The sequence below is a fragment of the Gadus chalcogrammus genome, chromosome 22, assembly GCF_026213295.1.
Source record: "Gadus chalcogrammus isolate NIFS_2021 chromosome 22, NIFS_Gcha_1.0, whole genome shotgun sequence".
Taxonomy (NCBI): domain Eukaryota; kingdom Metazoa; phylum Chordata; class Actinopteri; order Gadiformes; family Gadidae; genus Gadus; species Gadus chalcogrammus.
In genome coordinates this window covers 10,006,939-10,020,023 of record NC_079433.1, presented here as the reverse complement: position 1 = coordinate 10,020,023, position 13,085 = coordinate 10,006,939, and the positions used below count along the sequence as shown (strand labels likewise).

The window sequence follows — 13,085 nt, the reverse complement described above, 5'->3', positions numbered from 1 at the left end:
ATAAAACAGCATAATTAAATTTTCCCAAAAGAACATAACAAAACTTAATTTAAATATTATTTTTTTAATTCTATGAAGAGTAACCGTACACCGCCGTATTTTTTGACCAAATACCTCGAAGCCAACTAACTGGTATTCACCCAGCAGGCGTGAGGCCCCAGAGAGGAAACAAAGAGAGCCTAGCTATCTCACACACGGCCCCAATACCACAAGGGCTGGGCTGGCATCCACTCGTCTATACTTCACTACCACAAGCACTAGCAGGTGTGTAGTCTTCTGATGACTGATACCAGACAAAAGGGGTGGTGTCGTTGGTGGGAGGGGTGGGGGTCAGCCTCACGTCTGAACAAGGCGCCCCCCTCCCTCCGGGCCATGTTTGGGCTATCTGCTTGAAGTTCAAGTTGGCTCAATGGACTCGTGCAGAGCCAAGGGTGAACGCAAATAGGAGGAAATCGTTAAAACGTGACCTAGACATTAGCATAAAGGTTTGGTTAGTGAATAGGGGGCTGCAGATAAAAACTCTTTTATCTCCGTCTTTCTAAAGGGTTTCCATCAAGAGCACAAAAAATGGGTCAATGCACTGCGAGGTCCAAGGGTCCACACCGAAACTGGGTGGCGGAACAAAATATGGTGCTTCCCAGTTTACTACCAGTTTACTTTACAAGATCTCAGTAACAAATCCATGATTCGGTTTAAATCTAATTAACATGACAGTTGGAAGAGTGGAAACAACTGGCAGCAAACCGCAAATAAGCCCTCCATATTAATTAAAAACGTCATGGTTAACGAATTCATTAACAAACACCACGTCTGCCAAATGGCGCCAACCCATGTTGACAATGTAAGGTAAGCATCTAAAACCGATTGGATACAAAGCAGCTTCACATACGTCTGTTTAATGCAATCTAATCTCGAGCTACAGCCAGGTAGAAAAACACACACACGCACGCACACATGCGTCAAAGCCCTGATGTTGACCCAATGGTTGCATGCCCGCCGTATAGTCCAAAGTACCTGGGAAGCCGTACAGAAAGTAAGAGTGCAGGAGCGAGGCAGAGCCTTGAATGTGCCGACCTTGTCGTTTTGACACAGACAGATCCTCCCTAGAGCAATAAGCACACCAAGATTCATAGCCTCAGTTCACCTCTCCACTGCACTTACTGGGGGTTAAGAATGGGTTCTCTAGTGAGACTAGGCTGTGGTTCAAACTCCCGCCAAATTTCTTCAGTATTTCTTGGAACGTACCAAGTAAGCTGAAGTATTCAGTTGGCCAAGATATAGATATAGATAGAGATATACACGATTATAATGGACTTTGTGTAAATCTCCCACCACCCGTCATTTAACACCACATCAGTATTCCTGTCAACACCTTCTGACAGCCATCATGTTCCACGTGCGCTAAACGCTCCACGTGCATAATGCCATTCCCCTCCACTCAATCAGCTGAAGGCGGAGATAACACAGCAGGTAAACTGAAAACGCTTACCGTAGTTAAAGAATGGGTGTTGCATGCGTTGGATAGGTGTGTGTAGGGTGTCTTTGTGAGGGTGTGTGTGCAAGCGTGTGTGAGGGCGACCAGGTAACCAACCTCTCTTCTCCCCAAGTTCCTGGAGGAACTGTCTGTATGCTGCCGTCGAGTTCATCCCTCGCTCCGTAAACAAAATAACAATCGAAGGGATTCCACCAAAAAACAGAGTAATTCAGAAAGAAATAAACGGCTAAAGAAGTCGATAAAAATATATTTTTTGTTGCTTTTTCCGGATTGAGCCACAGTTTAAAAAAAAAGGTTATATAAAAAGGGGAAGAGTAGATAAAGAGAAAGAGTCCCAAGAATTCAGGATCCAGAGTCCTATCCCGCTTCACCCAGGTAATCCTGCCATCGTCCAGTCCAGAGGATTCTCCTATTCCAGAGTTCTGCTTCTATCTCCTGTATGCGTTTGTTCGTACACAATAGCCTCACAGAAAGAGTGTGGATTTGTGAGTTAATACCAGCGGTAGTGCCACGGTGTGTGCTCCGCCTCAGAGAGGGAGAGAGAGAGAGGGAGCGAGAGAGAGGAAGTAGACTTTGACCACAAGACAGGTGATGTCACTGCCTGTTCTAGAAACATGTGTTCGATCTCGAATGGGGTGTGTGCGTGTGGGCAGCAGTGGGCAATCAGTAGCATAAATAGGTGTGTTTTTTTTGTGCTTTGCTCAGCTGTGCATTTTTTAAAGCTTTACATGTGACCCTGGAGCATATATGACAGACACACACACAAACATTGAATGAAGTGTGTGTGTGTGTGTGTGTGTGTGTGTGTGTGTGTGTGTGTGTGTGTGTGTGTGTGTGTGTGTGTGTGTGTGTGTGTGTGTGTGTGTGTGTGTGTGTGTTTCAGCTGCCTGTAGGATCAACATACTAGAGCAGATTATAAAAAAAAAAAAAAAAAAAGACCCGAAGGAATGAGTAGGAGGGGAGAGTAACACTTCTCTCCCTGTAGCACGTAACATGTTCCCCGAAACATAGTTCTACAGTGATGGCAGCCCACAGTTGGAACCAAATGCCCTGTTCATACCAACTCATACGGTTTCAACTCCAAACTCAATGGTTTTTCACAGAATTTCGTTCACTTGGAAAAAAATGTATCCTGTGGTGATAATGCCTACTATGGCTAGTCAATATGGGGTTTGTATATGGTAACAAACATTCATCTACACATGCAAATGAGGTTTCCTATTGAGAGAGTCCCTCTTTGTTCACATTCAGATTCAGACCAGGAGGCTGACCTCGCTACCCACCTGCTACACAGCAGTGTGTCAGCCAGTGTGGATGTATGTGTGTGGTAACTTGACATAGTTCAGAAACTGTTAGTTAGTGATCCTAAAACCTCAAACGCACGCACATCAGAACAGCAAAAGGTGGCGTGATTGGTAACCATAGCGACGGTACAGTTAGCAAACCACCTTCATTGCCGCGGTCCGTTGTTTTTTACTTTTCCACAGACACTTTATAGAACTTGCTCGGTGCCTAGCAACCACCCACACACACACACACACACACACACACACACACACACACACACACACACACACACACACACACACACACACACACACACACACACACACACACACACACACACACACACACACACACACACAGGTGAGTAAACACTAAAAGGCGATAAGCAACAATTGAAGCAACAGTTCCGTTTCATGCAAGTGAAGTGCATAATATATAAACAATGTGCATTAATAAAGCATTAATAAAGTGTCAAAGCCTCCGTGTAATTCTGTTTTTCATTAATTCAATCATCCATCCATGCTTGTTGTCTACATGTGGTGTTGTAAACACACTATCGACAAAGGAGTCGATACATGTGAGGAGATGAGACCACGCTCATTGTGCTGAGAGAGGGTTTTTCGCAGAGTGAATTAACTTGTTGTATTTACCTTGGTTGGAGGAAGGGGGAAGGAGCAGAGCCACGATCATCAGCAGCAACATGGAAGAGAAGAGACAAGGAAGGGTTCTCGTTAGATTATGACATTGTTATTGTTATCTTATTATTATCAGGCAGAAACCGCTTCAGGTTCCAGTGATTAACCCTTCAAATTATTCCCCAACCGGGGAATGCCAGGACATAACCGAAAGATAAATTAAATTCACAAATCTGAGGAGGAAAATGTATCATCTGGCGAGGTGATATTTTGATGAAGACCTCCTTCAGATTACTGTGAGACCTGCTGTTCGAATCACAACAGTGTGGGTTGGTGTGAGAGTGGTTTGGTCCCATGTATCAGTCTAGCCATCAGCCGCTGAAAGGTCCTCAGACCAGGCACACCAGCCACATGTCCTGCCCACGCTGGATAATAAAGTTGGGTTCAGTTCTATTCTAGTCAACACTAGCACACATAAAAAATAGATTCCACATACTAACGAGTACTGTGTGCTCGTGTGCATGTTTGCATGTGTCACAAGCTGTATTGAAGTTGTATGCAGCTGCTGTTCAGTAGGCTTACTGTTTCTTATGGGACTGTGTTCGTTCCAGAATCAGCAGGGTTTGTTCAGCAATAAGAAATCGCTTATTGCAAAAGTGTGATTAAGTTGAAATATAGTCCTATTGCAGCTGTTATGATGAGATGCATATAAATCTATCGTAACTGTTCTTATGTATGTTAAAAATAACAAAGTCCCTTTGCACAGCCTTTTGATCCGCAGGTGCTGGTGATATGCAGTCAACAATGGTATATAAAGTCAAAGAAGTTTAAAATCACCGCACACTGGTATACGCTGATAAGCTGATTTATTTTGTGAACGACGTTTTTCGCTGTTGCTTCCTACGTGTTAAGATATAGTACTATTGTAACTGTTACGAGATGTTGGATACAAATCTATTGCAACTGTTACATATACGTGATATAGGACTACTGCAACATGTTGGATATAGATCTAGTGCAACTGTTATATGTTTGTCTATTGCAGCTGTGATGGTTTATGAGAGATATAGTGCTAAGTTGCAACTTATGATTCATCTGAGATATACTGTAGGGCTTTACCAACGGTTATGAAAAACCGCAACCAAGGCTGTTTGAGCATCAAGTTCTGGTTGCTATGGTAACCATCTGTAACCAAGTAACAAAACAAGGAAACAGTGTAGCTGAGGATACTACAGAAGCACTTCAAGCCACACAAAAGGAGTTCGATGGAGGAGAATTAGCTTGAGGAATTATGAATCATAAAGATCTATGTATGTATATGTGCATCTATCAATACAAACAAGCCGCCTGGAAATACACAGATATAGGGGAGAGGGAATAAAGAAAATAGTGTCAAAGTGATTAAATTGTCCATCAGGGTGACAAGAACATGGTGAGAAGATGAAACAGTGTGGGCCTTTGATAGCAGGACTCGTCTTGTCACACACACACACACACACACACACACACACACACACACACACACACACACACACACACACACACACACACACACACACACACACACACACACACACACACACACACACACACACCAGGCAAAAGCACACACACACACACAACAATGGACCATTCATTGAGAGCAACAGAGTAGGGAATTACTCATCTCTAATCTGTGCACCGTCAGGAAGGAACGGGAGAGGGACAGGGCGACACAAAAATATTATTAATTGTGCGTGATGGTGAGTAAGTTTGGGTAGGAGGTCGACATATTTTCTGCACTACTTTGTGACGGCAGCTTCCAATCACAGACAGAGACAGAGAGAGACGGGGACAGACAGAGAGAGTAAGAAAATCGATAGAAAGAGCAAAGGAGGGTGAGATCCTAAGTGTCTTTATGTGTCCCTCTCTCTCGACACAGAGAAAGTGATGAAGTTAAAGCATTTGAACCAAGCAGGCATTCAAAACTGAACACCAATTCAATCCAATTCAATCCGATTCCAAACAACACCAGTCAATGTAAGGTCAATATAGTGGTGGTAAATCACTCAAGACGATTCATCCCGCTGCTGGCGTACCGCGGCTTCTTGTTGGGAGAGATATGAAAAAGATAGAGCTAGAGCTACAGAGACAGCAAGAGAACAAAACCGACAGAACAGTAACAAAGCTGACCTCATCTCTCTCTCCATCTCTCCATCTCTCCCTCTCTGAAGGCATGGAGAGGGGGATGGGAGGAAAGAAGGAGAGAGATCTTTGCAGAGACACATCAAATGTAGGTCAGCCAGAGCATCTAGATAGATGGAGGGAAACATACAGTAGAGGGAGAGGGGGCGGGAGGGAGAGGGAAATACAGTACTGATACAACGGGTTGGAGAAAAGACAACAGACAATGATTTAAGACGACAATATGAAAAAACATGAAGAAAAGACCTTGTAGATGGGAAGAGAGCGAGCGAGAGAGAGGATATGTTAGGAGACCGTTTGAATAGTCTATAGGCATCTGCCAACTGAGGTGAAAGAACAGTCACTTCTAGCCAAGTGGAGTTTAAATCACTTTTAAACCGTGTGCGTGCGTGCATGCGTGAGTGTGTGCGTACGTGCGTGCGTGAGTGTGTGTGTGTGTGCGTGTGTGCGAAAATCAATTCTTCAATGGGTGTCTGCAGGAGGTCTTTTTAAATCTCCCTCGACAGATTCGGGAAGATTAGTGGCACACAAAGTTTTTGTATGTGCGTGTGTTTTACATTGGGTCACATCACATGAGTCCTGGATTTTCATAAAGTCACCAAATAATCCTAATCATTAGTTGTGGCTTTCTTGCAGTGCCAAGGGCCAGAGCTTCCTAAATACCTAGCCGTGTTAGGCTCTGAAAAGGTTAGGCCTGACTATCAGGATAAAAACAGATTTTTATAGTTTTGGGTATATTTTCCAGACATGTCAACAACATGTTCTTGTGGAGGGTTAAAATAAGTTTATGTGTACCTCTCCAATTATCTAGCTCCACCTCTGGGAAGCCGATAGCTGTCTGGAAGGAGTCGAATGTCCCATAACACTACATAGCCAGTAAACAATGACATGGTGATAGCCATCTAAATACGTGCTAATTAGCATTTAGCATGTTGTGAATATAGCACACACATTCATTATTGTGTTCCTTGGCACTTTGACAAAATAATCCAAAACTGAATTTGACTATACATAGTGCAGGTACACACAAAACTATGTCAACATCAGTAGTTCCCTTTAGTAACATGGGTCTAGAGCGTTTTATGGAGGTGATGTTCTTAGTGTGAGGCTTAAAGTAAATTAATTCAAGATTAAAATAAAGCTGAAGTTCTGTCTCAATTTCTGCTACAGTAACAATCAGGTGTGTAGGGACGGGAGTCATCCCAAATATCTTCATAGCTGAATGAATTTATACTACAAAAAACAATGACATTGTGTGAAATTCAAAATGTTGTCATTATTGTGAAGTGAGAACGCCTGGGAAGTTTACCTTAGCAGGATATTCTGTACTTTGTTGTCTGCACTAATGACTACGTGCTTTGTGTTCAACACATTAATTATAAGCATTCTCAAGACATGAGCAGCCGCACACTATTCCACTGCATTGAAACCTCCCAAGACCCTGAAGGCGTGGACAAACATCGGATATATGCGCATTGATAAAATCGTTATAGTATTATCATTATTGTCTTTATTATAGAATAAGACACACTATCTTCTCTTGGTTTAAAGGTGTTTTTTGTTTCTGCAGTTTCTTTCAGGACTATAGGAAAACCCCTTCATTGAAGACTCATCTAGTTGAGGAATAATTAGCTGAAAGTCAGCGATTGTCTTGAAAGAAAACCCTGAAACATAAACAATATAAATATATTTATTTATTTATTTGACATAAATTTCCCTCGCCATATAAAAAGGTCAACAGTGTCACAAATAATCATATGGCTCTTCGTCAGGCTTGGTATAATCCAGATGATTCATTCTAAAAAAAACTAAACCCGTCTTGTTTAATGAGTCATTTGGAGTTAGACAGAAGAACATGATTGCACCTTTAAGCTACATAGTCGGAAGATTAAAGTCCATTGTCTCTCTACCAGTATCAACACGTCTGCCCAGTAGGCCTGACTCAAACTAAATCAAACTTAGCCACAAACCTCTGACTTTCTCTACAGCAACACATCACAGAACGCATTGTTCAGGTTCACATCAGAAAACTAAGATTATAGTATCTCTTTGCGATAAATCTTCAGGAAGATCGTGAGGTTCATGTTGAACTTGAAACGGCAACCCTGTCTATCCAATTATGCAGCCGATTTAAAATTAAATATCTAACAGCAAAGACTCTGAGTGTATAAGACAACACAACACAATTAACCCCACATGAGGAGGAAAGAACCAGTGGAATTAAAGAAAAGCAGAGGGAGAGATGAGCAGAGCGGAGGAGAGACCAGAGCGATGGATGGAGCCAGCGGGGGGGGGGGGGGGGGGGGGGAAGGGTGGTGTGGTGCGGAGGAAGGAGAGGTAGAGCGAATAGAAAAAGAGGGAAAAGGAAAAAAACTAAAACAGGCAGGAAGGAAAGGAACAAAGACAGGAATAAGATAGAGAGGAAGGATGGAGCAGAGAGACAGAGACAGAGACAGAGACAGAGACAGAGACAGAGACAGAGACAGAGACAGAGACAGAGACAGAGACAGAGACAGAGACAGAGACAGACAGACAGACAGACAGACAGACAGACAGACAGACAGACAGACAGACAGACAGACAGACAGACAGACAGACAGACAGACAGACAGAGAGAGAGAGAGAGAGAGAGAGACACTTGATCAGAAGGTCAGACGGATGAAGATAAAGTCAAGACCCAAGGGCTCATTGGGCACGTGTGTGTGTGTATTCTTATCTGCAACAGCCTCTAGCAAAACATGAAAAAGTGGCTTCTTTAGTGTTTTTATTTGATCCTTGTCTTCAGTTTCAACCCATCAATCCCTCTCGACTTGTCGTTAAAATAAATGGCATTAGCTTCATATTATTACCATGTCACATGCTCATCCTTCATATAATAATTTACATGGACAGAGGGTTAAATCGTATTATTGTTTATGTGAGGTAGTATAGTGGCTAGTCGTACAATAGCTTTCAGCAAAAAGTACTAAGAAGTAAAGTCTAATTATATTTGAGGGATCTCAAGGGGGTGTACACGTTTTCGGGATGTGTGACTATAGGTCACAGAATTCTCAAATATTTACGTTTGGACGTTGCCAACGCAACTGCTGACATTCGTACAACACGCGTTGGACTTTATCAGCTGTCCATGTCAAGTAAGAATGAATGGAAGTCCCCTGCCCAGCGCACACACACACAGACACACAGACCGAGAGACAGTCGTCACCAAATGTTTCTCCCTCTCTCTCTCGCTCTCTCTCTATAACTCTTTCGATTCGGTCAGCGATGTGTCAGCTGCTATTTCCAAAGTGTGAGCAAGAGGAGAGGTATAGCACCATCCCACGGTAACCACGGCGTTCACAGCCGTTTCCCCCTCTTAATGTCGCCCCTGCCATTTGCCCATGTCTGCTTTCTGTATTTATACCCCTTCTACATTGTGTCAGTTGGATATTTGAACAGAGACCAAGAGTGAAACAAGGCAAAACAGAGCTATAAATCCATCCCCCAGCGGGAAGAAAACATCAGGTGAGGGAGAACAGGGCAAGTTTACAACATGGCTGCCTGGTGTCATCTGCTGTAATTACCCTGAACTGAAATACAACTGAATGCTAGGGGGTTTACATTTGCAACATGAAGAAATGTTGTAATGTCTCCGGAAACTATATAAGATTTCATTGACAGTTTTGAACATGTAACTTTTTTTTCGCTGCAGTCATTGTTTGGTAAAAAAGAAAAATACACTTTACTCCATCGAAATACGGGAGAGAAAAGAGTAACATATACAGCAGGTTCGTAAACGCTAGTCAAAAGACATACTCCGTCCTGACACTGAGCTGAGAAAAGCACATTAATAACAGCCCCGCAGGCCCAAAGAATATGATACTAACTAACCCAAACCTTTAGATTCAAAGAGTTATCATTTATTCAGTTAGCCATTTGCTAAAGTCTTAGGATATCAGTAACAAGTAGCATCTGCCCCTGTGGCCCCCGCTGCAGCAGGTGAATACCGACCCCCCCCCCCCCCCCCCAGCGGACCCCCGGCCCGCCACCACAACACACCCCTCTTCTAACCACAAACAGCTGGGGGGCGCGGCGGTGAATGTGGAGCCAGCTGGAAGACGAGTCGCAGGCAGCCGTCTCAACCTGGGGCCCAGCGGGCAAGGGGAGACGCAGCAGGCCCACGCACACACATACAGACACACACAGGGAGACACACACACACACACACAGACAGACACACACGCAAATACAGAAACACAGACACACACATGTACGCACACAAGTGCGTGCCATGATAAATGTTCATTTGTGAACATAGTAATGACAAACAATTCAATAACCCAAACCCAAACTCTATGCAGACTCAACCGACCACCATATCCTGTTGCTGGTCAGATCCCTAGCCAATGCCGGTTCGGTTTGCGGGTTTAGGGGCCAGACAGACAAACGGTAAAAGATAATTTGCTCACAGACAACATCTTTCCTCATCTCATTAGAGCACTTAGAATACAGAATCAGACACGACAATTCAACCATTCACCACTCTAAACCGAGGAGAATCGGAAAATAATACAGGAACTACAGGAAAACTACTGAAAGTTAAGACGCAAAACACGCTTCATTGCCATTCCCCAGCCCCCTCAAAAAGGAAACCGACCCACCCACAACGACAAGTCAGGGCAGGGAGGGGAATTCCTCCAGATGCCTCACTGACACTGGCATGGCGCCCTACAGAGACAGGTGGGCATGAAAAGAGGGGGGGGGGCAACTGTAGACCGTCTGAACTCGGATCACATTCACCTCCGCTCCCTCCCTGTTCATCACTCCGTCTTTACACCCCCCTCACCCCCAGCCCCGCACCCACACCCGCAGAGGCCTTCACCAGATCTTTATGAGAGAGTAGGGAGGGTCTTTTGTCAGTTGTTACTGAGGATTGCAGCCGGGGCGTGAGCATGGGAATGAATCCCTTCCACCCCCTGGGTGCTCCCCAACTGTTCACTCCTCTCCTCCCTAATCCCTTCCCGCCTCCCCTGTATGTGTCTGTCAATGACATAAATCCACATCCTATCTGGCAACCACACACTGTTTATTGGGACAAATGGTGTGGGCCTTGACGAGACATTAGAGGATACATTCAGACGTGGGCTGACACGGGGATATGAGCCTGTCGAAGGCCGAGGGAGAGAGAAGGATCAGGGACACTGTTGACGTGTTCCTTTGTTCCAAGCCACAGCAGGGAGGATATGGACGAAGATGTGCAGGCGTGCATTCCAGGTAACGTGCAAACATCAGCACGGGAAATTGTGCTTGTGTGGGTGAGCCATCTGCTCCAGGAGGGGGCACGGAGGGGGGAGGGTTTCAGTTTCAGGATTCAGAATGCGGAAAGACCCGCGACCAGTCTTCATCTGGGGCCGCTGGAGCCGGAGCTGTACGCACTGCCCCGTCCTCATCACACCCACTCATACGCAGACAAGAGGCAGCGAGAGCCTCCTCCTGTTAAGATCTGCTGTAATCGTCATGATCCTGTGCAGACGGGCAGTCGACCTGGAACACAGAGGAGCACTGCCGCATGTGCAGAACCTCAGTCCAGACATAACAGAGAACACCGCGACGAAGAAGGGAGGATGGGAGGCTGAGATGTTTATGGAGGCAAGATAATCAAATATTGTACTTTGTTGTGGAACCATTCAGATCTGCTTACAACAGCGATTAGCCACAGATCTCCTGCAGGCCTGCATTCCTCTGCACCACTTTCTCCTCCCACCTCACTGACGACTATCCTCAAAACAACCGACCCCCCGCCCCACCCTCCACCCCCTCGCCCCGTTTGCAAACACGCACACCTTTTGAGTGCACCTGGTTCTCCCACAATACACCGTTTTCCTTTTCACACCCAATAACGGGGGGGGGGTGATGGATGGTCTGATGACGGTGGTTTATCAGACACAATGGGGGATTGAGTTACGACTACAGCAGACAGAGGGAAAAGGTAGAACAAGACAAATGGGACCAAAAAGGGAAATAATCCTCCAGACCAGTCATTTGCCTGGAAGGGTGTTTCTTCTTGGCAGTTGGCATAAAGTGTTAATTACGAGATGAAAAACGAGTTGTCGATGACAAAGAGTAAATGGTGCATTTTGAACATTGGAACATTAAAGCAAGAATTGAACGAAAAAAAAAAACGATTCCCTCCTCCCCTTTTTCGCTGTTTAAAAACACAATTTTCCCGTCTTTTTCTCTCTCCGATGTTCTTTGCTTTTGGCCCTTTTACCTCCAGCCATTCTGTCCACCCACTCTTCTCCCTCACTTTCTCTTTTGCTCCGGGTGATCAGACGGCTTCCACCCACCCACAGTGCTCACTGCCAGGAAGCCCGGGAGCTGGAATGGCCTCCAACAGCTTCATGCGTCACAGTGGGGAAAACACTCAACTGATGCTCATCAGTAGTGGACTGATGATCATCAGAAGGGGAACAGAGCCACTGCAGACCTGGAGCCCTGCCGAGTCCACTGGTCCCTGATCTCAGACAGCTGCCCAGCGGAGCGAGTCCATCCTCACCATCAGCGTAAAGCAAGACACACTCGCACACAAAAGGAAGCCGTCGCCAACAGACTGCTGTGTATGCACAACCGCCCGTTTACAGTCAGCGGGTTTTACAGCAACCCAGAAATCGTTTTGGTTTTTCGAGAGAAGCCCATAATACTGACACGGTGTGCATAGCCATAGACTAAACAAAACACTATTATCTGCACTATTTCTTCTGTAAACTTTCTTCCAAGTCACTTTGTCGTGATGTCTATCTATGGGTCTTTATTCATGGCTGATAAAGCATCCCATAATAACCCAGTACATTCCGCAGCGATCATGAACTCATTCGGCCATGGAATAGTGACCTGGTTTAAGATTCAGACATGTAGTGCATGCCAGACCAAACAAACACCAAACAGAGACGGGCCATCTGACCGCTAACCTGATCCAATATTCATGACTTTATCTAAAAATAGCCTAACTTTCAAGATGGGTGATGGGATGTTTGTGTCATGGTACCAAGCACACAGCTTGCCAAATTGTCGGCCAAGTTTAACTTTATAAACGCTTGAGACTAGACCAATTCATGTCCCAAGGTGAAAAAACTAACTCAAAATGAATTTAATGAAGGGAATTATTTTGGATTATTGTCTTTAGAATTAGGTAAAATAGATACCTGAATTATAAATAAGGAGTCTGTAGTCTGATGACACTTATATTTCAGACGAATTGATGGGACTATTGACATAATGAGTCAATTATGGAAGCAAGGCATAGACCGACAACAATGGAGAGAACAATCACACACACCCAAACTCCCACACACACACACCCATAGACAGATTCTATTCTATCTCCTCGGTATGAGTGTTTAAAGATGTTACAGACCTGTTTTAATAAAGGTTCGGCATATAAAATGTCAAATATTCGTACACGGACTGTGTGTGCGTGTAAGTTATTGACCTCAAACACGTGTTCA

General features: G+C 44.6%; 1 protein-coding gene across 6 annotated transcripts in view; it reads right to left on the bottom strand.

Annotated features, from left to right (window-relative positions):
• Positions 1-13,085, bottom strand: part of LOC130376319 (microtubule-actin cross-linking factor 1, isoforms 1/2/3/4/5-like) — a 113,892-nt gene that overhangs the window by 72,576 nt on the left and 28,231 nt on the right. The window contains exon 1 of one of the 6 annotated variants that reach the window (XM_056583567.1): positions 1,592-2,111. The exons of the other annotated variants lie outside the window; for them this stretch is intronic. Within the exon in view, the coding sequence (XP_056439542.1) occupies positions 1,592-1,646 (55 nt within the window). The 5' untranslated portion in view covers positions 1,647-2,111. Of the gene's footprint in view, positions 1-1,591; positions 2,112-13,085 lie in introns of those variants that run through there. 6 annotated transcript variants of the gene reach the window in all.